The 26,921-nt window shown below is 42.1% G+C and overlaps 1 protein-coding gene and 1 long non-coding RNA gene across 5 annotated transcripts; one reads left to right on the top strand and one right to left on the bottom strand.

Moving 5' to 3' along the window:
- Window positions 1-23,293, top strand: NEMP1 (nuclear envelope integral membrane protein 1). 4 transcript variants are annotated; one of them, XR_002325229.2, is made up of 10 exons: window positions 1-168; window positions 10,222-10,346; window positions 11,569-11,788; window positions 13,909-13,981; window positions 15,409-15,502; window positions 15,991-16,105; window positions 16,774-16,999; window positions 17,807-17,980; window positions 18,704-19,460; window positions 20,822-23,293. XR_002325229.2 is itself a non-coding variant. In XM_020990085.2 (9 exons), the coding sequence occupies exons 1-9, from the start codon at window positions 42-44 to the stop codon at window positions 18,885-18,887; spliced, it is 1,338 nt and encodes a 445-aa protein (XP_020845744.1). In that variant the 5' UTR covers window positions 1-41; the 3' UTR covers window positions 18,888-23,293. The 4 variants fall into 4 exon arrangements, 2 of the variants coding, with proteins under 2 accessions (XP_020845744.1, XP_020845747.1); XR_002325228.2 differs by having other exon boundaries at window positions 18,704-20,940; window positions 21,532-23,293; XM_020990085.2 differs by having other exon boundaries at window positions 18,704-23,293.
- On the bottom strand, window positions 9,682-13,225 carry LOC110210961 (uncharacterized). Its single transcript, XR_002325231.2, has 3 exons — window positions 12,873-13,225; window positions 11,500-11,947; window positions 9,682-9,803 (listed from the first exon to the last, which is right to left on the bottom strand). It is a non-coding gene; the product is annotated as an uncharacterized LOC110210961 (long non-coding RNA).
- Window positions 23,294-26,921: the final 3,628 nt, after the last annotated feature.

Raw genomic sequence — 26,921 nt, 5'->3', positions numbered from 1 at the left:
GGGGTGGGCACGTGAGAAGGAGGCGGCGTGCGGCGGCAACCATGGCGGGAGGAATGAAAGTGGCGCCGGCGCTGCCGGTTGCTTCCCGGTTCCGGGGCTGGGGGCCCCGGGGCGGCGGAACGGCCTGGCTGCGCTTGCTTCTTGGCGGCTGCCTCGTCTGCAGCGCAGGTACCGCCCGGCGCGGCGGAGGCGGTGGTGGCAGGCGTGGTGCGGGATCGGAGGGGAAGGGGACAGTATTTTTAGGACGGGCACCGGGCGGCCTGGCTTGTCTCCGGGGCGTGGCCGTTACGTTACCCGCGAGGCCCTCGGGGCACTGGCGGGCGGTGTGCGGGGGCTGGCGGGGCAGCGGAGGGGTGCCCCAGCCTAGGTTCAGGCCCAAAGAAAGAAAGGACCCGACCCAGGGATCCCCTAGCAGGGAAGTAGCGGAGCCGCGATTCGAACCCGGGGCTCTGGCTCCAGATCTCTCCCATCCAAGGCGGAGGCCTGGACGACGAACAGAGCGCCGGGCTCAGATCAGAATCTATGATCCTATCAAGCATGGGCAGGGTCCCTTGCTGCATCTGGGCTGGGGGAGGAGGAGGAAGAGGAGAAAACGCGCTTAATTCTGGGAAGCAGGAGAAAGGAAGGTTGCCCCGAGCTGCCCGAGCCTAGGGCGGGTGCCCCCATGTGCCACCAAACCTTGACCTGAAATTCATCCTTGTCCAATGGAACAGTGCTTCGTGGATATTAGGCTTTGGGCTGATACTGATAACCCCATCCCTTTGAAAAGTAGGCAGAATTGGGTGGCACTTGAAGGCTCTTTTTGCATTCTGCTTTACCTTATAACTTATAATTTATAAATTAAGTTTGTAAATTAAATTATACTTATTGGAGTGAGTAGAACCTCAGGAGCAGGGAGTGATAAAGCAACTGTGCTATCTCCCACCAGGCGTCCTCTTCTTTGTGGCTGTCCGTCATTCCTTATCATCCTCACCCCTGGATATCTCACCTTGTACAGACCTGATGCCAGTTGATTGCTGTGTGCATTATTAGACTGCCCTGGAAGAGGCACTGGAGGATATGGAAATAATGATGACAAAATTTCTGCCTTCAAGGCGTTTGCAGTTTTATACAACAAACATTTATTAACTAGGGCACATGGAAAAATATAGTGTAAGGTAGAATGTGATGCAGCAAATGAGAGAGCTGTGCAAAGTGGTTTTTGCTGGGAAAATTTGAAGATAGGGCCAACATTTTGAGGAACTAGAGTTGTTTGTTTCATGGAAGACGTGGCATTTGAGATGAGCCGTGGAATATGAGGAAGATTTTTAGCAGATGGAAATGAAGTTGGGTTGTGAAAGGCCTTCACAGGAGAAGTATTGAATCTGTTAATCAGTATGTTAGCAAACATTGTTTAAATGCCTACTGTATACCAGGAACTGTGCTAGGCACTGAAGACACAAATGCAGAGGATGAGACCATCCCTGTTCCATAGGAGTTTTCATTCAACCAAGGGAGACAACACACATTCAAATAAACAATAGATGCAAACTAGGGAGGGAGGGCTGACTGGCACCTGCACAAGTGCAAAGGCCCTGGAGACAAAGTGATATGTGTGAGGAACAGAGAAAAAGGTTAGTTTGCCTGGATTGTAGATAGCAGAAATGGAGTAATATGAGGCTGGAAAGATGGGTTGATGCCAAGTTGTGAAAAGTTTTAAAAGGAGCTTCTAAAATCATTTTTGGAGTTGAATGGAGAATTGATTTGAGTGAGGAGAGACCTGAGGCAGGGAGACCATCTGGGAGGTCGTGCAGTAATGATGAGAGGTAATGAGGACCTGAGCTGAGGTGGTGGCTGTGTGGGTAGAGAAAAGGGGTTGATGTGAGAGATATAGAGATAGAAATGGCAAGAGTTGGCAATTGATTGGATGTATGGGGCAAGGGGAATAAAAAGTTGAGGATATCACAAGGCTCTGAGCATGAGAGATTGGAAGAATGGAGGTTCCTACCACAGAAATAGGGAGGCTAGGGAAAGTGACAGTTTTTTGGGGAAAGATAATGAATTCTGTTTTGGACATAGTAAGTTTAAGATGCTTCTGGAACATCTAGTTTGAAATATCCAATAGATATTTGCTGATAGGAGATGGAGGTTCAGGGAGCATGGGGATTTGGAGAGATCTAAGTCACATTCCTAGAGATAATTTTTTAAAACTTTTTTCTCTCAACTAACCAGCATTTATTTTCTCTTGATCCTACTTCTCCTGCCCCCAGAGGGGGAAAAAAAGAAAACCATACCCTTGTAGCAGTTATAAACAGTTAAGCAAAACAAATTCTCAAACTGGCCATGTCCAAAAAATACGTCATACTCTGTATCTTGTTCGTCACTTTTATATGCGGAGGTGGGTAGCACCTGGTATCATAAGTAGATCATTCCATTGACAGTAGTTCTTAAATCTTTCAAAGTTGTTTGTTTTTACAATGTTGTTATTCATTGTTCTGATTATATTCATTTTACTCTGCATCACTTCATACAAATCTTCCTAGGTTTCTCTGAAACTGTCCCTTTCATAACTTCTTAAGATATAATTCCATTACATTCATATACTATAATTTATTTAGCCACTCTCTTGGATTTTTCTTCTTTGTCTCTACAAAAAGAGCTGCTATAAATATTTTTGTAAATATGGGTTCTTTTCTGTCTTTTATCTTTTTGGGATAGAGGCCTAGTAGTGGTATTTTTGGGTAAATCAGAAGATAGGCATTGGGGACCTAATTCCAAATTGCTTCCCAGAATGGTTGTACCAATTTACAACTCTATGAACAGTGCATTAATGTGCCTGTTTTCATACAGCCCTTCCACAGTTTGTCATTTTCCTTTTTTGATCATCTTTCCCTATCTTATTTTTGTGAGGTGAACCTCAGAATTGCTGTAATTTGCATTTCTCTAATTATTGGCTATTTGGAGCATTTTTCAAAGGGCTATAGGTAGCTTGGTGCATAGAGATGATAATTAAACCTATGTGAGTTGCTGAGATCAGCAGGAGAGAGAAGAGGGCCCAGAACAGAACCTTGGGGAAGTTGGAGATAAGGGACATGATATGGACAGTGAGCAGTAAAGGAGACCAAGACTGTGTGAAAAGGCATGTGGAAAGAGAGCCAGGAGACAGCAGTTCAGGGGGAAAACCCAGAGAGGAAAAGGTATCCAGAAGAATATGGTGGTCAACAGAGATGTAAAGAAGGATAAGGACTGAGGAAAAGACCATCCGATTTAGTAATTAAGGGAACATTGGTAACATCAGAGGGAGCAATTTCATTTGAGTAATGAGTTGGTTTGGGTTTTTTTTTTTGAGTAATGAGTTCTGAAGCCAGATTCAAAGGGTTGAGGAGTGAGGACAGAAGTGAAATAAGCTAGTGTCAACCAGTGGTGTCAAACTGAAATAGAAACAGGACCACTAAATATAATAAGGATGTGTGCAGGTCACATATTAGTTTTAAAGTATAATATCTGTGTTTTATTATTTTTTAAATATTTCCCAATTACATTTCAATTTGGTTAAGACCGCGCTAGGGGGTAGTGGTAGGGGGCGGTGTTTGACACTTCTGGTGTAGACAACTTTTTCTAGTAATTTAGCTGAGAAATGGAGCAAGAGGATTAAAGATGGATTAAGATTAAGTAAGATCAATGAAGATTTCTTAAGGATGGGGGAGACTTGGACATGTTTGAAGGCAGTAGAGATGAAGCCAACTAGATAGTGAGAGGTTTAAGATTAGAGGAGGAAGAGGAGGGGAAGTCAGCTGAAGAAGATAGGAGTACATGGAATCGAGGTCCCGTGTAGAGCAGTGTGAGTACCGATTGAAGCACACTTTTTCTTTTTTACTTTATTTTTCTTGGGTTGTGTTTTTTTTGTCTGTATTTTCTTTCACAACATGACAAATATGGAAATACATTTTACATGACTGTACATATATAACCTATATCAAACTGCAATGAGAAGGGGAGAGTAGGGGATGTCAGCAAGAGGTTCTGAGAAGGGAGAAGGGGGAACTCATAGCCAGTGGCCTCAATTTTCTTGGTAAAATAAGAGTTAATAATGAAAAGTTAAGCTGGAAAGGCAGGGTACAGCCAAATTGTAAAGAACCTTAAATGATTTTTAGAGAGAACAGTTTTAGTAGAGTTGGAAACCTGAATTAAAGAATGACTGGATGGCAAGGAAGGGAATGCTGTGAGTGTAAATGTCTGGAGGAGTTTAGCTCTCCGAGAGACATGGAGGGACTATTGGACAGTAACTGGAAGAAATGGCATCAGGGCCAAGAGGTATGGCTGAAAATATTGATGGGAAAAGCTGGGGCTGGTGGAGGAGATGGCCTTACTCTCAATAATGTAGAAACCTAAGACTCTTGGGAGAGCTAGAGAAGAGAGAAGGTTTGAAACAGTCGTTATGGGGAGTACAGTAGGAAGTCCATCAGAGATTAGTAGAAGGATCCTCTGTCAGTGGTAGGAGTTCACATTAAATAGCATGAATTTATAGTTGATCCAGGCAGCCTTCTGTGACTTCCCCAGCTCTTTTGGTAGGAGTTATGAGACACACATGATGCAAATTGGAATATAAATGTAGAAGAGCAATATAAAGGCTATTAAGTGATGAGAGAGGTCACTTCTAGCTGAGGGCTAAGGTCGAGAGGAAAGGCTTTGCAGAGGAAGTGGCATTGGGGTTGAAGCTTTAGGGAACAAGCACGAGCATGTGGAGGAAGGAATATTGAATAATCCTATTTGATTGGAGCACGGACTGTGTTAGATTGAGTAGTGTGACATAAGGCTGCAGTGTTAGTTTGGTGCCAGATGGGGCACGCAAACTAGTTGGGAGTCACTGGAGGTTTTTTGAGCAGGCAGATTTGGTGACATATGTGCATCAATTTGGATTAGAGTAGGGTCGTGCCTCAGGAAGCTGGGAGATTGAAATTGTGATTATTGCAGTACTAATAGAGGCCTAAATTTTTTACATGTACACACACACACACACACACGCATACACGTTGGGGGGAGCAGGAGGAATCTTGGGGGGGGATTAATTAAACCATATTATTCCCTTACTCAAGAATCTTCAGTGGTTCGGTTTCTCTAGGCTAAAATAAAACTCTTGAGATTGGCATTTCAAGTCCTTCCTAGTTTAGCTTCAGCCTCATTTTGCAGGCTTGCTTTTATTTTTTAATATTTTTTTCCCCAATTACATATAAAAACAACTTTTAACATTTTTTTTAATTTTGAGTTGCACATTCTCTTCTCCTTCCCTGCCCCCTCCTTGAGAAGGCAAGCAGTTTGATATAGGTTATATATGTACAGTCATGTAAAACATGTTTCCATATTTGTCATGTTGTGAAAGAAAATACAGACAAAAAAACCCCCAAGAAAAATAAAGTAAAAAAGAAAAAGCGTGCTTCAGTCGGTATTCACACTCCATCAGTTTTTCTCTGGAGGTAGATAACATTTTTCATAAGTCCTTTGGAATTCTCTTGGATCATTGTATTGCTGAGAATAGCTAAGTCATTCACAGTTGATCACTGTACAATATTGCTGTTACTGTGTACAGTGTTTTGGTTATGCTCACTTCTCTTTGCATCAGTTCACGTAGTCTCCCCAGGTTCTTCTAAAAGCATCCCTGTCATCATTTCTTATAGCATAATAGTATGCCATCACAATCATATACCACAACTTGTTCAGCCATTCTCCAGTTGATGAACATCCCTTCAAATTTCCAATTCTCTGCTACCACAAAAAGGAGCTGCTATAAACATTTTTGTACATATGGGTCCTTTGCCTTTTTTTTTTTTAAATCTTTTTGGGATACAGACCAAGTAGTGGTATTGCTGGGTGAGAGGGTATGCAGAGTTTTATGGCTCTTTGGGCATAATTCTAAATAGCTCTCCAGAATGGTTGGATCTGTTCACAACTTCACCAACAGTGTATTAGTGTCCCAATTTTCCCACATCCCCTCCAACATCTGTCATTTTCCTTTTCTGTCAAACTAGTCATCTGATGGGTGTGAGTTCATACCACAGAGTTGTTTGGATCTGCATTTTTCTATTCGGTACTGATTTAGAGCACTTTTTTATATGACTATGGATAGCTTTGATTTCTTTGTTTGAAAACTGCCTTTAACCATTTATCAATTGGAGGCTGGTTTTACACAGCCTTCTTCACCCTCTTTCCATTCTAATCAGACTGCCCTCCTTGCTGTTCCCTGAACTCAGCATCCATTTCCTGCCTCCAAGAATGATTAGAAAGATTTTTAACCTATAGAAATGAGAAAGGAGTTTAATGGCATATTATTATTATACTGTAAGAAATGACTAATGACAGATTCATAAGAAACCTGGGGGATACATCTATGAACTATGCAGAATGAAGTGAGCAGAACCAGAAGAACAGTTTACCCTGTAACCAGTGTGATGTAAAGGAAAACAGTTAAGAGATCATCAGTGCAATGACCAGTTATGACTTCTGAAGACTGATGATGAATCCTGCTCATTGGTCCTTGATATAAGGGATGAACTGGAGATGCAGAAAGAGGCATGATGTTTGTCAACATAGCAAAGGTGCTGATTTGTTCAGCCAGACTTTTTGGTTATCATGGAGAGAGGGGGCATTGCTTCCATTTTATGGTGGAGGGGTAAGAATTGATAGGTAGTGATTGTAAAAGAAGAAAAGAGTGTTATCAATATGACATTTCGAACAACACACAAGAAGGAAGTTTAGAAGGAGGGACAGACAAACAAGGCAGTTTTGTTATCATGTTAAATTGAGTGTGTGTTTTAACACAGCTTTGTTTTTTTATTTTTTAGGCAGTTGGGGTTAAGTGACTTGCCCAGGGTCATATAGTTAGTAAGCGTCAAGTGCTTGGGCTGAGGTTAGATTTGAACTCAAGTCCTCCTGACTTCAGGGGCTGTGCTCTATCCACTGCGCCACCTAGCTGCCCCTTAACGCAGTTTTATGTGGAACTCTCTTTTCTGCTCTTTGTATACTGGAATGTTTTTGTGACATCAAACATGAAGGACCCCTGGGTGGGGCCTTCCCCAAGGTCAGAGATGGGGACTGTGCAGGGGGAACAGTGTCCCGTGCCCGGCTGCATCCTCTGCCTCTCAGAGCCCTTTTCTTCCTGGTTTCCCAAGGCTCAGCCGTCCCTGCTCTCACCTTCCCCAGACTGTGGCGCCCCATGCTGACCTCTCTGTGTACACGTTCTGCGCCCCTGGTGCGGAGGATGTCAGCAGCCGCTTTTGTGCTTGCGCTTTGTACGTGCTTAGTGCTGGGTAGATCGGAAGGACTGGGGAAGTGACGGGATATGTAGAAGCAAGAAAGGGAGGGGGCAGTAGAAACGTTGCTGTGGTTATGATGGGTAATGTCATGGAGAGAGCGCAGGTAAATCAAGATTGGTGGAGAAGAATCTTTTTTGTTTGTGTGGTGCTTTCATGTTCATAATCCTAGTTGGTATTCAAAAGCCACCTATTGAGGGAGGTCAAATAGGAATTATTATTCCTATTTTACAGATGAGGAAACAGGTTTGTAGAGGTTAGGTGATGTCACAGAACTAGTAAGTGGGAGGGAGAGGCAGGGTTTTTAAATTTTGTTTTTGGCTAGGCAGTGGGGTTAAGTGACTTGCCCAGGGTCACACAGCTAGTGAGTGTTATGTGTCTGAGGCCAGATTTAAACTCAGGTCCTCCTGACTCCAGGGCTGGTGCTCTATCCACTGCGCCATCTAGCTGCCCCTTTAAAAATGTTTACTTTGCAAATATACCACTTTTACCCCTAGACCATGATGCCTCCAGTTGGAATAAGATACAAACTCATACCGACTGGTATCTTGTGCGTTGTAAAGCCTTAGTACTTGTTGGCCAAAAGGAGAGTGACCATTATCTGAGCTGGTGACTTATAAGTTATAAGATGGGGAAGGGGGAAAATCTCAGGGGGAAAATGAATATCATAATATCAGACCTTTTGAGGTCACTTATATTTTAATAAACTTTGCACATAAGTTTAGTATAAAGAGTCATTGACTTCCAAGAGAGAGATGTTGCCAAGGAGCTGGATTCCTATCTGTGGTGAGAGAGAAGCTGGGCCTGAACATCCAGGTAGCTTTCTAACACATAGACCAGGCTGTTTGGAGAAGGCAAAATAGTGACTTGGGTAGGGGAGAAGGGGAAAAGCATTTGTTTGTCATTTTGCATTTTAAAATGGGGCGCACACAGTGCCAGTGCTGGGCATCTTGCCAGCTTTTCTCTGTAAACGTCACAGAGTGAACTGTGCACTAACCTGGGCTGCAGCAGTTTCAGGCCGTAGTCTGTGTGGTAAGTTTCCAAATATTGACTCCTTCCAGTGGCCTTGGCATTCTTTGCCCGACCTGCCGAAGCAGACAAATGCTGATTTCTGTAGGAGGCTGTGACGAGGGGAAGTCTTCCTCACCCCCTTGTGCCACCATCTCCCCCTCACCCCCACCTCACCAGTTTGGGCGTTGTGAGAGCCTTTGGAAAATAGAGACTGGATTTCAAGAGATGATTTAATTCTGTGATTTCTTTTATTAGTGTCGTAGGCATAAATCTTCCTTAGGGAAATGAAGTCTGAGGTTTTTTGAGCTAGGTTTAGAGACAAATAGAACTTCTCTTGACCTGACGCTTTTCAAAAGGCCTGATGTTATTGCCATATGTTATTTGTATCTGACTGCACTCTTGAGAATATCATTTTTTAAAGTGTGTCCTTCTGACATTTCTTGGTGCTATAGGAGAGAAAGAGGGTGAATAAATAGGAATTTTGGACGAACTTTAGTTAATAGGTGTGCATGCTGCTCAGGGCTTTAATGAATCAACTGAAAATGATTTGAAGTGAAATATTATAGCTCCTGGTCTTGTGTATGACATTACACTTTATTTTTTAATGTTACCTAACAGCTCTCTTACGCAATTAAGTTACCATTGCAGACCTCAGTACGTTTGTAAATGGCATCAGGGTGTCCTTTGTAGCTTCAGAATTCACTTTTCAGAATCACTTCACAACTGATTCATGTTTGTGGGTTTGTGTGCTCTCAGTACTTTTCGTGGACTTAGCATTAGCAAACAGAATAGACATAAGGTTTTGTGAGAATTGTGTCTTCTGAAATGAGTTTGGAGGAAAATAGTAGCTTACCAACCATTTTCCTTTGAGTCTAGATTTAGTCCAGTTGCTGGGTTTAAGGAGGTTATCAAAACTCCTGACAGCCTGGCACTTATAGTGAATTTTTAGCATAGCAAGACCTGAGATAGCTAAAGTAGGAGCCAAAAAGTGATCTTTCCAAAACCCTCTGTCCCATTGCCCAGTACCTATAACGTCTTGTAAGTTAAGTGTCTAAACCATCTGGTTCTCCTCTACTCTCCCTTCCCTCTTTTCCTTCACAAATTTCTTATTGTACTTCCACTTAGGAAGACACTGGGAAACACAGACTGGTTTTAGACACATGAGTAATCCTAGCTTCATCCCCAAACTATTCCTGGCCTGATGGACTGATGTCCCAGGTCAGCTTTTTTCCTATGTGATTTCTGGGTTTTCAGGCATTTGGCTGAGATTCCTTTTTCGTTGTGTTTAAAATCCATGCACCTGCATCCTCAGAAAATCATTTTTGCGGGATGCTTGCTGAATGCCTCCTTTCACAGGACCATTTCACAGGCTGATAATCTCTACACAGGTTTGTGGACAAGGTGCTGTTGCTTGAGCAGGAGGGAAGGGAGGCCTGGGGGCAGCAGAATAGCCGTCTTTGAGCACCAGATTGACGTAGATTCAAGACAATTCCGAAGGAACATGAGCTGTTTAATGAAAGATAATAGGAGCAGATGTAACAATTAGCTTCTCCTAAGCTCTTTGGGATGGAACAAAAAGCTAAAAAATTGAACTGCATTAAAAATCAATTACTACTGCCTCATTGTAAGTAAAGAAAATTTCCTTACCCTATCCAGGAAATTGTTGAGAGAAAATACACATTGTTTTCTACCTACTCTGGATGAGTGAATATTTAAAAGTCCACATTAATGGTATTTGTCAGAAATTGTGATTTTTGCAGACTTTTTACCTTATCAGATCTTTCTGTCCTTTAATCTATTTGCCATCCCTAGTTCAAAGATAAAATACAAACTTCAAGAAAATGGCCATTTTGTTCTTTTTTAATGCAGTGTTTATCTCTTTGCTATGCTTAAACATTTTCTTTTCCTCCCTTTCTGCATAAAGCTGGAATTGAAGTACAAGTGGTGATGCTGCAAGAATCCCAATTTTATTATGAGACTAATAATCAGCAGTTCTGTTACAAGAACACTCTTGTCCCAAGGTGGCATGAATTATGGACCCGGGTGACGGTAAGATGCCTGAAGACCATTAGAGGGCATGATTGCCTTGCACATTGTCAAGATTCTGTATTTGTTTAGGCCCCTAGGATGAGAAATTTATTTCTAATAGCCTTTTTAGCATTATTCTAGATCCTGCCGTTAATTAGTGCTTATTGACTGCCTCACCTGGCTCATCACTGCCAGGTGCTGTGAGTTGTTACAATGATAATTATTATGTGGGGATCTAAAAGAAATAGTGACAGATGGTCCTTACTTTTGAGGAGCATAGAATATTCTATGTTCCTTAGTGTGTCCTTGTGGCACATTTCCTCCATCTCAAGGACTGCTCTCCCCCCGCCCTGCCGCCCCCCCCCCCCATTTCATAGATCTCTTTCCTTTGTTGAGCTGGAAACTATTGTGTGTCCATGCTGACATAACCACCTTTGACTTGCTGTTCCTAATTATGTTTTGATTTCACATGAGTATAATTTTCATAAGCATAGTAAGTCTACTATGTCCCCTCAGAAGAATTAGTTTGGTCATTTATTCCATAACACTATCAAGTCAGCTGGCAGCCCGGTGTGTCTGGATCTAATAGTGATTGAACAAAACGAGTCCCTTTGGAAATGGGTGTCTGGTCTTCCACTTAGGGGCACTCTTACCGCTGCTAAGTGTAGCAACTTATGAGGGCATTAGTCATGTTGATGATTAAGGTGATTTGGTGGTTGGGTTTTTTTAAATCTGTTTTTCTTTATTGTTTAATGCAAAAATCTTAGCCCCTGCAGAGCATATGTGACCAGTGTGTCCCCAGAACCAGTGATTTGTGGCAGACAGTGAGGAGAATCTCACCACCATAGTGGGAATCATTTTCAATCTTCCTGGGCCTGGCTGTAACTTGCCAATTTGCTTAATGCTCTTGCCCCAGGTTTTGTAAAATCTTTCATAGATAGCTGTATTGATGACCCCTTCAATTTGAAGACTTTTTTTTCCCTCTGTAACTAATGGTAGTTCTGGAGACACTGTAATAATAGAGAGTTAGTCTCACACATGCCTTTCTGTTCCATGTTGTTACATATAAAAAACATTCTCTGTCGGGTCTTTTTTTTTTGTTACTACAACTTTCAACACTTCTGATTAGTCTTGTGGGAAAAGCTCCAGTAGTGCTGATGTTTTAGCATTGTACCTATGAATTTGGTGACAGTTGAAATTCATCTTTCCTTCCCTTCTCTTTCTCTTTCCGCCTGACTTACAGATTCGGGTAAATAGCTCCAGAGTGGTGAGAGTTACGCAAGTGGAAAACGAGGAGAAGCTGAAAGAACTGGAGCATTTTAGTCTCTGGAACCTGTTCTCCTCCTTCCTGAAGGAAAAGCTGAATGACACCTATGTCAATGTGGACCTCTACAGCACCAAGGTCTGCCTCAAAGTCGAGGTCCTCGAGAAGGACACCGAGTACAGCATCAGCCTGTCCCGAAGTAAGCCTCCTCTCTGCTAGGGGCTTCTTTTCCACCTTAGGGAACTTCAAGGTCGGGAATCTCGAGTGCAGCCATGAAAACAAGTGGGGAGGAAGTCAGCTTAGCAGCACCCCATCTCAAACGATCCCACGAAGTAGTGATCATCAGAATGGTTTGATACTAGTTGAAAAATAGAGAGCTCAGTCAGGGGAACCAATGAAGTATATACTGGATAATAGAAACAAAAGAAGCCAAGTGGAAGACCTTGGCCAATGGAGTCAGGACTTGTTACTTGACCAACACTGTTGAGAAAACTGGACAGGGGTCTGGCAGAAACTAGGTTCAGACCAACACCTCACAAACCATGTACCAAGATAAGATCCAGATGGATACGTAACTAGATATCAAAGGTCCAGTCATAGGAATTAGAGGAACAAGGAAGAAATCGCTTTACTGGGCTGGAAGTTCTGAGCTTCAGAGCTTCTGATTAGTTTATCAGAAGACTCCATCCCCATTAGCACACTGCCACCTGGGCTCTGATTGCTGTTCATCAAGTTAATCAGTCTTTCACTGAAGACAGTGAAAATCCCGTGGTGGGTTGGACATTACCTCTTAGGTAATTTTATTAGAGAGCACTCTTTAAAAAATTTTAAGTAACTTTTTATTGAAATCTTTTGTTTTTATATCACCTATATTTCCCATTGTGATCCTCCTCCTCCTAAAGAGTAATCCTTTATAACAACAAGTAAAAATATCGAAAAAACCAGTTTAGCTAAGTTAACCAACATATCAAAAAGTCTAACATCGTATGCAGTGTTTTATACCCACTTGTACAAAGAAACTGGGAAAGGGGAGCTACCTTCTCATATCAAAGAGGATTCTTAGAGTTATCTAGGACTTGCTCCTTGGCCAAGTCTGAAGATTTATACTCCTGCCTGTTAGTATCCATTTGCTGCTGCATTATTTGCTATTCAGAGCACATCAGAGAGGGTTGGCCTGATTCCTGCCCTCTCTGGAGTATTTACATTGAAATGTTTAAGCATTTAGAGGAAAAAATAGATACTTAAACAAAAAACAAAGGTAAGATTCAAGATTAACATTGTACCTAAGAAAAGAGAATATTTTCATGCTGCAGTCCATGGTGTTGGAGTCATCAGGGACTGGTCAGAGGGAAGGCAGGCAAGGTCATGCTCTCTTAGAGAAAGGACGTCCTCAAGGTGATCCTCTGGCTTCTGGAATCTGTGGTTACTTCAGAGGACACTTGGGATGGGATGTCACCTCCACCACTGTTGATGTACCCTGCCAGCCGTCCTGACGAATAGTGGCTCTTTTGTTGGTGTCAGGTCTGGCCTGGTTTGGGATGCTCAAGGTTGGAGCTGTTGAACTGTCTAGTGTGCCACCGAGGCCTCTGCCCAAGCCCAGTGACAGTGGGATGGGATTCACTGCGGCTTTTTATAGTGCAGCTGCCCTGTTAGTGAGAAGTGTTGTTGGGTAGGGAAAGGTGCCAAGACGGACCAGTGGGAGCTCCTGACATCAGGACGTGAACCCAGCCTGAGGGTGACTGAGAGCTTGAGAACCAGAGTAGTGGAGACCCCTTGTGGCCAGTCAAGAGAAAGGCTGATGGCATTTTACCCAATTTCACCTAATAGGAGTCTCAGTTTTTTAGGTAAGGAGTAACGAAGATTTAAAAAAATATATATCTTCAAGAAACTACAGGCTAGTCAGAGATCTAATTATTTTCTCTTTCTGGAAACATACCTTGCTTCCATGAGGCAGGAGCAGCTAGGTGGTGCAGCAGATAGAGGCCACTCTATCCTAGGGGTGTGGAGTCAGAAAGTCCTAAGTTCAGATATGGCCTTAGACATTTACTGTGTGACCCTGAGCAAGTCACTTCTCCTCTGTTGGTTTCACTTTCCTCACCTATAAAATGGGGGTGATAATAGCACCTACCTCAAAGGGTTGTTTTGTGGATCAAATGAAATATTTGTTCTTTCTCCTTCTAGTGTTTTTACATTGCTGTTTGGATGAGTGGATTTGTATTTTCCTTATAGTCTAATATGGCTAAAAATTACTTTGTCTTGTGTATTCCCTTAGATATTCAGTCTTTCTTTTAAGTCTGTGTTTAATTTTTTTCCCCCCAGGATTTGACCCCAAACTCTTCCTAGTTTTCCTCCTTGGACTTTTGCTTTTCTTTTGTGGGGACTTATTAAGCAGGTAGGTTGCTCTTCAGGGTATGCAGTTCTTCTGGGCTCAGAATTAAATTGCTTTGCTATTTCCATAAAAGCCATAAACGCTTTCATTCCTCATCCTAGAATTTATTTGGCTAGCCTCTGCCTGGTATGGAGAAGTCATTCATTTTCTAGTGTGTGATGTTTTTATTTGTCTTGTGTTCATTTTGATCGACAGCAATGTCACTTCTTGATAAATTTGGCCATTATGGTATTCATCTACAACTAGGAAGATTATATTAAGTTTTAAGACAGGATAGTCCTCAAAAATAATCTTGTGTAAAATAAACAAATCTTTTGTATATGATGATGTCCTGAGTCAGGATGTTGGGTAGACTCCTAGGAACTTAGCTTTATAGTACTGTGTATGTATAAGTTCTGTGTATAAGCATAAAGACTTACAGATGATTAAATAATGAACATTGAGCAAAGATGAAGGTAAATATTAAAAATTTATTCTTTAGGGATCCATGTTTTCATAAATATGTTACTTCCACCAATGCATATTACAACCCCTTCATTTCTTAATAGATAGTTTAATGAGGATTTATCTAGTCCAACGTCCTTCTCCGTGTTGGAATCCCTTCTATAATATCCTTGCCAGTCTCTCTTTGGACACTTGTAGCAACTAAGAACTCAGGGGAGGCTATTGAGCAGAAAGCTCTGAAAGAGACATTAGGAAGACCTGTGCCCTAGTCCTGACTCTATCTCTGGGCAAGACCATTCATTGTTGTGTGACCTTCTTGGCTTCTCTGAAAATGGATAGTTTACTTGACTGCTCCTCATAAGCTAGATTTTTGCCAAATCCAGGTGAGGACAGGAGCACAGAAGCAGTGTCTCTTTGAAGGGCCTTGCATTTCTAACGCTAAAAATCCCCGATTAGATCCAGTACGCACTGCTTTGGGCTGGATTTCTGGTCTTGAAAGACAAGTTTTAGATGCAGATGTACCCCCACTGGCTCTTCTGGGTTTTGTTTTCTTGTTTCTAGCTTTTGATTAATCTTATTGCACTAATTCAGTTCAATTCGAGAAACACTGATTAAGTGCCCACTATGTACTTAGGCACTGTACTGAACATGTGGCTTCAGAGGCAGAAATGAGACAGGCTCTGCTCTTGAGCAACTTACATTTTACTGGAGGGGATACAAGATATACATAGATAAGTAAATGCAAGATACAAAGTAATTTTAAGAGAGCCAGTGCACTTAATATCATATGACTAACTGATGGCATTTCGAGGTCCAGTAATGAAAAATAAGGATATTTTCTCATAAATGTTTTCATATTCTGTAGGGGGTGATTGTGTACCAGTAACAACACTTAATACCTACAGAGACTAATTGATCTAGGGAATGTGATTCTTTATGCTTAAAACAAACCTAGATAATGTCTTGAAATAATTTTCTCTTTGCAGAAGTCAGATTTTCTACTACTCCACTGGGATGAGCCTGGGGATTTTGGCCTCTCTGCTAATTTTAATTTTCCTGATGTCCAAGTTCATGCCCAAGGTAGGTAGAGGTGTTTCCATATGCATTTATTGAGGATTGGTAGGGGGTACTGTGTACATGTAGCTTAAATTTAACATTCAATTTGTTTTAAATAAAATTAGTTTTAAATAAAATTTATTAAATCCATATTAAATTTAATAAAATTTCAAGGATTGTCTTAGAAAATGGGAATTGGTGGTTGATTGATTTTTGGGTAATAGCCTTATCCAGAAAGGTATATATTGTATATGTGATTGGAGAAACTGGCTATCAGATTTTTTTTTTCATATTTAATCTTGAGCTTAGTAGGCAGTGGAATTTTCCATGTCTGTTAATTATGTAGTGCGCTCTTAAAGTATTTAGCATCTTATCTTAATTCCTTTGAAGTGCGACTTCTTTAAAAGCATTTAATCATTTCATTTTAAAGTCACAGTTCCAGTTTGCTTCTCTTTCATGTAGAAAGTCTGTTGTGGTAACTTTTTGCTTTCACTCCTACCTTTCTGTCCTAGAAAAGTCCTGTCTACATCATCCTAGTTGGAGGCTGGTCCTTTTCTCTGTACCTGATACAGCTGGTTTTCAAAAACTTAAAAGAAATCTGCAGGTTTTATTGGCAGTATCTCTTAAGTAAGTGTTTAGTCTTGCTATTCTATTTTGTGCATACATTAAGATACTTAAGGTTACTTTGTTCTGCAAACAGGGGTGTTGTCAAAGGAAAAATGCCCTCTGTCATTTTTATTGTTTATGTCTTAGCTGGTAGGTCCTCATGTGTTTATACTCCCTGTACAGTTATGTGCTATGCTTAAATTAAAATGTTTCTAGGGATAGAGCTTGAGTTTGTTTCATTTACATAATGTATTTTTAGAATTGTGAATTGAATTTTTATGAATTTGATCATTTTAAGTGTACTAGAGGAGCACAGTATCTGAAGAACCTGGCAATGAATTAATTTTTAAATAAAAGAATCCTTTGGTTGGGCAGATAATCACCCTCTAATGCATCATTTGGGGGAAGTAATTTGGATGTCCATATATTGGGTTTTCTTAAAACAGGTAGCTTGTTAACTCTTAAACACACCAGAAACTTTGGGGGAGGATGAAGAATGGTGTGGCATCAAGGTAGACACATCTGACTTGGGAAAGAGAGGGATGTGGTAATTCATTAGCTGTTACTGGCTTTGTGTTGCTTCCTGGTTCAGTGTGTAAAATATTCTCCACCACCACTTCCTGAACTATCCTATCTACAATGCATAGAACAGATGATTCAAGTATGTCCCCCGATTGCTCTTCCTATAGGCTATGTCCTCATAGTTGGCTTCGTGAGTTTTGCTGTGTGTTACAAGTATGGGCCCCTGGAGAATGAACGCAGCATCAACCTGCTGACCTGGGCCTTGCAGCTGACAGGCCTGTTGCTCATGTATTCTGGTGTGCAGATACGGCAGATAGCCTTTGCCCTTATCATCGTTGCATTCTGCACTAAAAACCTGGAATACCCCGTTCAGTGGATTTACACCACCTACAGGTGACTAGAAAGTAATGCCTGTGTCTTATTTGTTCATCAACATATGCAGTCAGCTAAGGCAGCAGCAGTGGGCATATCGACAGACATTGCCAGTAGGGCCTTGTTTGCAAGTAACTGTCACTGGGTTACGCTTTGCCTCTAGCATTTTTTACTTTTGCTTCTGAGTCTAATGTATCTGATATTTGGAATTCCTGCTAGTTGTTTTTATAAAATAAACTTTATTCTTGTATGGTGTCATTTGTTCCTGTGGCCACTAGATGGTGCAAGATGCATCACTTATACACCATGTTGTGGACTCCTGCTTTTCCAATTACTTCCTGTTGCCTGACAGGGTGCATGGCAATATTCTTATCACAGTGTGTAGGTAAAACTGAAAGTAACCCGCTGCATATTACTGTCTTGCACATAGTTATTCTAATATGGCGATGTTATCTGCAGTCCTTCATTCTGGCATTGATTATCTTTTTGAATGAGAAATGAACATGTTAAGCCCTATCAGGCTGAGAAACGGAATTAATCATCCTGCTGATCTGTGTCATCATTTCCCTTTTGTCTCTCCATTTGCTCTCCCATTTCCACCATTGTGGTCAGAGAGCACCACTACTTCTGTGGCTGGCCCTCCTGTCCTAAAGTGGAAGGAGGTCATTGTGAACAAGGATCACCAAGGGAGACTTTGGAAGGGGGATAAAGTAGGCCTGACCCTCAGGACGCAAGTTGCCAATGGCACCATGAAAGGAGATAGAAAATAAGGATGGAGATCTAGATGAATATGATTAATCATTCGCGGTGTTATTTTGGTGAGCACAGAAAGGTGTATAAGGCAGCAGAAAAGCCGATACCCCCTCGACTCCTGACAGAAGAAGAATACCGAATACAAGGGGAAGTGGAGACCCGAAAGGCCCTGGAGGAGCTCCGAGGCTACTGCAGCAGCCCAGAGTTTTCTGCTTGGAAGGCCATTGCCCGCATCCAGTCACCCAAGAGGTAAAGCCACAGCTGTTATCTGAGGAGTTTGGTCATGAGGTGATCTTGACTTCTAACACTCGATCTTTCTCATCTAGGTGATGGTGTGCATATCTATTTAGCCTCCCCGCCCATCTTGATCCTGTGGTCTAGGGAAAGTTGGGCCAATCTTCATGAGCTCAGCAGGAGCCAGCCTCCTCACAACTGAACACCACATGCTGCTTATACCTGCTGATTCCAACTTTTTGTAACATTGAGATGAGAGGCCTGTTAAAGTAAATCGTTTAATTCTTGCTGTACTCTCAGAGCTGGTTTTTTTTTCCACGCAACTCAGGAGTAAGTGTACCAGTGAGTAAGTAAAGCTGAAACACTCACTGTACTGCCAGGATAAAGTTTATAGTTTATAGGTCCATAAAACGGTAAACAGCTGTAAATGTGTAATGTTCTTTAATCTCTTCTTATCAGGATTATGGGTGACTAAAAAAAATAGAGCGCTGCCATGACGAAAGGAAGGCAGACTTGTTAGGCATGGTCGAGATGTGGGGGGAATCTGGGCCTAATATTCCACTGGTCTCTCCGTCTTCCTTTTCCCTATGCCTTGATCTCCCTATCTGCACATCGAGCAGAAGCATGCTGGCTAGATTCACCATCCCCTCGTGTCATGTTGCTTTGTGTTTAGGCTCCAAGGTGACCAGAGAAGACAAGGCAGTTTCCTAATGGCTGACTGCTTTCTCTATGTTTCAGGTTTGCTGACTTTGTGGAAGGATCTTCTCACCTCACACCAAGTGAAGTTTCTGTCCATAAGCAAGAATATGGACTAGGGAGCAGTTTTGCAGAGGATGAACTCTTTGAGGACATGTCATTTGAGGAAGAGGATGAAGAGGACCTCATGTGTCCCTCAGTCACACAGAACCATTTAGTGTCTTAGGTGGCATCTTGGTATTTTCACATAAACTGAATTAATTTCAAGGTGGCCAGAGCTTTAACACTCTGTGTGTGTGTATACAAGTGTTTCCTGGCCATCTGTGGAAGTGGCATGAGATGCTGCAAAGATGCCATTTTAGAGGCCTGATGGGCATCCCTTCTGAACCCTGGTTGGTGATCTGTGTAAGGATCTTATGGGAAGCTAGAGGTTGAGTCAACTAACCAAAGAATGTGGGCACTTCCTTCTAGAGCAAGTGAGCTGTGCCTTCACCCTCCTCTCCCACTGCAGGCCTTCTTGCCCACAGTGTTCATGTCAGTACTTTGATAGCCCTGGCATTTGGTCGGTATCTTCTCCACACAAGGATTTTGTGCACTTTGGCCCATTGCAGTGCTTTTCTGTGTGGTTGGCACTGAGGACCACCATTCATTATCAGTGCAGAAATGTGTTCAGATAGAGGGTGGGGAAAATTTCTCAATCTCTGCTTCTTTATAGGGAAATCCACAGGTCTCTGGGAACTTCCTCTATCCCTGCATTGGTGGTTTCAGGATGAGATTTTTATTTGGCTGTTTTGAGAAGGTACACTTCTTTCTCTTGGATTTTGACTGAACTGCATTTAAATTAAAAATAGTTCATGCTTCAGAGTGGCAAGAATCATTGAATCACACTATCATACTTCTCAGCCATTTTAAGCCTCATAAATTACAGTGCTTCAACTTTTGATTAATTCCCTCTGGTTATAAGAGATTTTTTTTTAAGGGTTCTTTATAGAACTTTACATTCCATGTAATGATATCAGTTTTCATTCCCTTCATTTGTTCCTCCCTCCAGGAATTGTCTATGGCTTTCCCTTGAAGTAGTTACAGTTCGTTTTTTTATCTGCAGTTTTGTTGGTCTCTTTTCCCAGAAAAACCATTTAGCTTTGACTGGGCCAGCTGGGGTGGCAGAGGCAGTGTGTAATTTTGTTCTGAAAATTTAGCTACTTTTTCCCACCAGTTCCCCATTTCTCGCCTCAGGGGCCACATGCCTTTGAGTCACCAGAGAAATTGGGCAGTGTGTGCTACCCCCTCTTCCTCTTTCTTTTTCTGTGTAGTTTATCTCCCTTCCTCCTCCCCTAGTGCAGTCTGCGGGAGCCGGTGGAAGAGGCATTATCTAGGCTATAGTCTTCTCAGAGTAGAATTTTTCTCCCATGTGCCTTCGGAATGGGGGAATGGAGGTGAGGAAGTAGTTATAGTACTGCCAGTAAGAGCTTCATGATTAAAAAAAAAAATCTCAAGCTGTTCAGCTGCCACCATTCAGGGGACTAGCAAATTAGACCTCAGGATGTCCTCTCGTTGCCCTTGATAGATAAGCATCGCAGTGATCTTTGCTCATGGTGTTGTGTGTGACTCTTTATCATCTGGGATAGAGGGACATTAACCCCTCATTTCAGATTTTCTCACCATAAGAAGGATTCATGGAGTGAGAGCTGATCTGCAACCAGCAATGGGCTGTTAGAAAAGCCTTCCGTCCTAAGTTGGTCATTTAAGAGTGGCCACGTTGCCAAGTGCCTTTTTCTTGTTTGACTTTCTGTGATTTCAACCAAGAACCCCATGAAATTCAGACATCATGGAAAAGTAAATTAGTTCAGAGAATAGAAATCCATCAGAACAGCATGATCAGGGGAGGCTTCACACTCATTGATCCCATTGTAAACATGGAAAAGGCAGTTTGTGAAAGCAACAGTAACTTTTTCCAGAGCAGTCTTTATGGCAGAGATTCTGAGATGCCTTAAGCTTAGCTGCTGACTTTCAAAATGGCAGTTCTGAGACTCCACCCTTTGAATGGCCAGTGGCGTGATGCAGTAAAGGGAGAAAAGAATAAACAGTGGAGGAATGGGTTATTGCTAACTGTGCTTCCCAAAACTCTGAGTAACCCTCAGGCATCATGGATAATCACAGGCTGGAAGTTCATTCCTTGGAAAGGGGAGCAGTCATACCATGGAAACCGAAAGGATGGAAAAGGGACATGAGTACAAAAGGAATTTCATGGAAGTCATGTCCAGTCCTGGATCCCCTGAGTTGAGTATATTGTTATCTGGAAGAAGGAGGAATGAGTTGCTCACTTAACCCTGTGGAAATCTTAGACATCTATTTTCAGAGACTTGTCTTTATTTACAGTGTTTGGTTGGGACTCAGCATATTTTCTTGCTCCTAAGTTCTCCCTTTGGGGTTAGCATTCAGTAATATAGACTCTGATTAAACGAATTCACCTGCCTGGCTGAGTGGGGGAGCAGAGGATGGGGGAAAACGAGGTAGAGCTGGGTGATTGATAGCTCCCTCCAGAAAGCTGCTTCTGTGCAGAGGAAGGGTCCTTCCGAGCTGGGAGTGCAGTAGGTTCACATCTGACATCATCTCTTTGGAAGGAAGGGGTTATTGTCAGTGCAGATGGCAGTTGGTTCCTGCAGCCCAGCTGAAGCCTCAAACAGTCCTTGAAAGTCAAGGACGTGTGTCTTTTGTGGGCTGCCCTGACCCTGTTCCTCCTTACTCATTGTGTTCCTCTGCCCCAGGTGCTTCAGGGCTGTGTTGCAGAGATTGCTTGGCTTCCCCTCTGCTGCTTAGCCGCCTGCCTCAGTCGCTACTTGAAGCCCCCATTTAATTTTCTTTGGCAGTTATAGCTCCTGCAATTTCAGCACTGCCTCGGCTCTGGGTTCCTGGACTGATTTCATCAAGGAGATAACTGTAGAGTGAGCTGACTGTTGGAGCCCTGTCTGCTGCCACTACTTCAGGCTCTGTGTGGCAGACACCAGGCCATAAATTGGCCCAAGGGCACTCTGTCATCAACACTGGAAATCTCGTCTCACGTGGAAGAAACCATGTCTGCCTGGACCTGGAATTCAAGCATCATTGGACGCCTTTCCATACCTCATCAGAAAACCCTAGCAGCTACTTTTAATCCCACCAAAAAATGAGATCGTTCTCTATCCAGACCTTTTGCTCGTGGATTACTAGTGCAAAGGTGCTATGCCAGTGATGACCCTTGGATCTCAATGTTACATTTTGTGTTCCTAAGCACATGCCTTTTCTTCACTGATTAGCAAGCCCCCTTCCCCAGTCCGTGTGTGTGTGTGTGTACAATATGTATGTATGTATATGAATGAAGGATTACACTGAGATATGTGAAAGAACTAGAGATAGACTGTTAGTCACATCCACACTCTGATATCCTTGTAACACTCAAAAGTGAACTGAACAGTTGTCATCCAGCAAAATGATAGTCACACCAAAGCCAGCATAAAAATGTGTCCAGGCTGTGTGCTGTGTTTTTCTTTGAAATGAAGAGTGAGGGAGGAGGAGAAGAAATGAGAGGTTATTTAAGTGTTCCCTTGGACTCAGGTCAGATTTGTGGGATAATATTTCCTATGAAAATGCCAAGAATTTTATCTGAGCTGATCAGAACCACTAAGGAAGGTAGTTTGACAGATTTATTGTGCCTACATGTTCTGCTAGGACTGAAATCAAGTAATAAACCTGCAAAATAGACATTGCATGCAGTAAATGCACCTCGCTTCTTGCTTCTATGGACTTCTCTATAGCAGGAGCAGAAGTGAACTAACTATGCAAAAGTGGAGCTTGGGCTCTTACAGAATCTTAGCCCCATAGTGTCTTGTAATATGGGTTTGGATTCAGGTTGCTTCTTAGTTTATGAAACCTTGAGAATGGGATTCCAGCTCATAACTGGGGAAGTATCTCCCTGAGGTTTTATAAGCATTGCTAAGTATCCCGAATGTTCAGTCATTCAACAAATATTTATTAAGCACTTGCAGAGTGCTGTGTTAGGTGCTTGAAGGTGTTAGAAAGCCTAGGTAAGTGGTTGTCCTTGCCCTTTTGGAGTCTAATGTCTTAAGGGTGAAAGATGGAGCTTTCTGTGAACTATAAGCGAGGCAACTTTATACCAAGACTACTTGGTCCCTTCAGCAAGCTCTTGGATAGGCAACTTCCCTAAATCCAGGGTCCTTGGCCTCTCTCACCTAATGCCTCTTTCTTCCTAAGCTCCCAGTAGCCTGTGACAACTTTGAAGATGGTGACACTGTCTTGAGTCACTCAAGAAATGTTTTCTGTGTTTAAACTCCATTTTGGGTCAAACCTGCTATACCAGTGAGAGGCATTAGATCTAGGCTGTGGTCTTCTCAGAGTAGAGTTTGTCTGCCATGTGCCTTTGGAATGGGGGGGAGGAAGGTGAGGAAGTAGTAGTAGCAGTCATTGGGCAGTGCCTTGGGGCTTGCCTTTAAAAAAAGAAAAAAACATTTCTATTACACACTTAAAACATCTGTCTGTCCCTTTCCCCTTTACAATAACAAAAATGATTTTTTTTGTTTGATCTTGTCTTTGTTGTATAGCTTGTAAAAAGTTTTAATAAAGTTTTATACATTGCGTGGTTTTTCAGTGTGTGTGTTATTTTTTTAAACCTTTACCTCCCTGTTTTCATATCCCGAGGATTGACTTCCATTCTCATCTTTCTAGTTGGCAGATTTCTCATTTTGAATGACTTTTCCATTTCCCTTTCTACAACTTGCATCTCTCAGTTCTTGGGTCAGAATTAGCTGTGCCTACACCTGGTGGACTAGGTAAATTCTCACAATGAGATTATTAGGCAGAATTTCCGAGATTGTCAGGTCACTGCCAAACCCTCTCCTAGGAAAGTGTATATCCTGCCCTTCTGAGCCCCACCAACTTTGCTGCTCATCTTTTTCTACGTTAGAGTGTTTTCTGTTCTGGACCTTGTTTGTCTACAGAAAGAAGCCTTCAGATGGGTCACATGTTTAGCCATGCAGCATCTGAGGAAAATTTCCTGCAAGGGCAAGCAGGGTTGCTACAAGCGTGAGGCGCCATAAAGTAAGAGACCCAATTTTTATCCAGACCTATTGTCTGAAGTAGCAGTCTGAGAACTCTCATTTCCACTATATTTATTGACTATTTTCTTAGCTCCAGGATCCTTTCACTGCATTATCTTTCAAGTATTTGCATAGGTTATGTCTATCCATTCTTCCCAGCTTTTTAGACTCCATGGAAATAAATTGGCCATTTTTAAAGATAGGAGTGGGAGGACAGAAGAAAAAAGATACGATGTAGTCTCTATGCAAGTTTATGTAAATTACTAAACATTGGTGGGGCTGACATCTCCACCCCCTCCCTTTCTTACTAAAGCAAAATAAATTTGAGCAGGGATCTGGGGGGGAGGCCTGGGAGAAGTGGTGTACCTGTCTTCATTACTCAGCCTTGAAGCTTTGCTCAAGATAACTTCCCTCTCTAAATGTCTTTGTCCAGGGACAGGGGAAACAAAAGCATAATTTCTAGATATGACACAGACATTAGTATTTATGCTTATTTTTGTCCCAGAAGAAAAGATAACTAGAATATGGTGACCTGTTGATGTGAGCTGGGGATGGAGTGTAGCAAGGGGAAGTATGTAGCTTTTAGAGGATCTGTGTGTTTGGAAGTGGAGAGTTTGAAGAGCAGACAAACAGCTTAGGTTAGCTGATGCTGGCGTGGTGGGATTTGAGGAAGCCCCTCTTCTCCCTAACATTTTACTTTAGAAGCAAATGTCCCTGGAGGTGGTGGGGGGGGCTAATGAGAATATTGATTGCACATACACGTGAACTTGGGGTAAAAAATAATTCTGGGTGCAAGCCTTTAGCAATGTCCTAATTTGGAGAAGTAAGATGATAGTAAAATGACACACAGACTGGTAAGGAAAACGTTATGAAAGAAGTAAATAAACTTAGCTGAGATAAGTTGCAATGAATAATGGTCTTTTGATTGGGCTAAGAGTAGGAGAGGTAATTTAGTAGCATGCAATATCTTTGGGGAGGTGTTGCTGTCTAAGTGAGATGCTATATTGGGGAGTTTGGCACAAGCTGATGGGTCCAGTGCAGAAAGGAGGGGCTGGTACTGGTGATCATCAGACATTTGTTTTGCCCCTAACTCATCCCCCAACTTTGGCTGCCTCCTCTCCCCAGTTAAATTACATGTATTGCTTTCTTGCCCAGGGCAGCTAGATGGTACACTGGATAGAGTACTGGGCCTGGAGTTAGGAAGGCGTCTTCCTGAATTCAAATCTGGCCTCAGAAACTTACTAGCTTTGTGACTCTGGGCAAGTCAGTTAACCCTGTTTGCCTCAATTTCTTCATCTGTAAAATAAGCACTGAGAAGGAAATGGCAAATCACTCCCATATCTCTGCCAAGAAAACCCCGAATGGAGTCATGAAGAGTTGGAAATGACTAAAAACGACTGAACAAAATTACTTTCTTGCAGTAAATTAATTTCCTCCTCAGCAGGAGGTGACCACCTTGCTACGGTGAAGAAACATCTGCCCTGGGAATCCACATTCCTGATTGGAGACTGACTACTTAGAACACTTTCAGCAATGCTTAATTTTCTCCTGACCCCATTTTTCACCTCACCCCCAGTTGGGAATCCTTTCTACTCCCCTCCCTTTTTCAAGCCACTGTTTATGTATGGTCTTTCTTCATTAGACAAGAGCCTTGGAGATAGCAGTCCTCGCCAAACCTACTTCCAGCTCCTGAAGTCATCATTAAGAGGATAAATGTTTCACCATCAGGAACAGCTGCTGATCAGTTGCCACCAACAGGCAGATAAAAAGCACAAGAGCCGTGGGAATGGCAGCACCCTCAAGACCACTGGTCCTACTTCCCACCCAGCCCTCATAGCCATCATCTGCAACGCCTGTAGAAATGAGGCTAGCCATCCCAACCAACCACCGCCCATAAGATAGGTCATCCACTCTAGCTGAAGCATCACCTGAAGGACACCTTGAAGGACAGACAGGAGTTAGCAAGAACCAGGCACATCAAACCACTACTGCCTTGACCACCAAAATCTCCCCTCACTCCCAAATGGAGACAGGCTAGGACCCTGCACCCAAGAGTTTTAGGATAACAATGCTTCCAGCACAGTGCCTATACTCATCATCTTGGGAAGCAATCCCTAGGGAGATGCAGCCTCAAAATTGCTCCTGCAGGTGCTACAGGCTCAGTTACCTTTCAGTAGTCTCCTTGAAAGATAATCCAACTAGTAGGAACCATAGGTTAAAGGGTATGCACATATTTATAACACGTAATTCCATACTGTTTCCAAAAAATTAGACGTAATTTGCAATCCTACCAGCATACATAGCATGCCTGTTTTTGCCACTGCTAAGCCATCATTGAACTTGTTTTTTATTATTTTTGTCAAATTGCTGGGTATGAGATGGAATCTCAGAGCTGTTTTAATGTTCGCTTCTTTGATTATTAAAGATTTTGAACTTTTTAATGTAGTTGTTGATAATTGAGGTTTTTTCTTTCAAGAATTGCTTCTTTATACTGTAGTCCTGAATCACTTTATCTACTGGAGAATTGTTTGCTTCATAAATATGTTAGTTGCTTATACATTTTGGATGCTAGATTTTTATCAGAAGTGTTTGATACAAAGTTTTGGGGTGGGGCTGGCCCTCTGAAAAAAACTGATAATATTAAAACTTTAATATTTTTCTTGACAAATGATCAATCATGTATAAATATAGAATGTATTTTTCTGCTTATTCATGGTGATTCTGCTACAGAATTGTATTAAGTATTGTATTATGAACATAACATTTCTTTCCTAACAATTCATACAATCTCTATATGAAAGTTTTATAAAATAAAATAGACTTCTCTCCTTCGCCAAAATCACCCATCTCCAAATCTTTGGTGTGTAGGGGGATTTCAAGTGACTAGGGCACTCTGAAGGCACTAGAGCTATAATTCACACTGATGGAATCTGAAAGAAATAACCTGGTTCCCAAAGTATATCATTTACTTTGTCACTACCCCAGAGAAACTAAGATGAGAGGGTAGTTTTACTTTTTCTTCTCATTGCAAGTTGGAAATTCAGCATGTTTATTATTTCCTAGAATGAGATGTAGCTTACCCAGACCCCCTTCCCAAAGGTCACCTTCTTGTAGGAAATTCATAGGATCACAGATTTAGAGTTGAAAGAGACTTTGAAGTCATGAAG

Source organism: Phascolarctos cinereus, unplaced genomic scaffold (assembly GCF_003287225.1).
Source record: "Phascolarctos cinereus isolate Bilbo 61053 unplaced genomic scaffold, phaCin_HiC Scaffold_1;HRSCAF=81, whole genome shotgun sequence".
Classification (NCBI taxonomy): domain Eukaryota; kingdom Metazoa; phylum Chordata; class Mammalia; order Diprotodontia; family Phascolarctidae; genus Phascolarctos; species Phascolarctos cinereus.
This window is presented reverse-complemented; position numbering and strand designations above follow the sequence as displayed.

Excerpts from the sequence above, each read along its gene's own strand:
- NEMP1 (XM_020990085.2), top strand. The coding sequence starts at position 42 with ATGGCGGGAGGAATGAAAGTGGCGCCGGCGCTGCCGGTTGCTTCCCGG. Across the intron at positions 11,789-13,908 it reads CAGCATCAGCCTGTCCCGAA|GATTTGACCCCAAACTCTTC; the intron begins GTAAGCCTCCTC and ends TTTTCCCCCCAG. Across the intron at positions 17,000-17,806 it reads TGGATTTACACCACCTACAG|AAAGGTGTATAAGGCAGCAG; the intron begins GTGACTAGAAAG and ends TGGTGAGCACAG.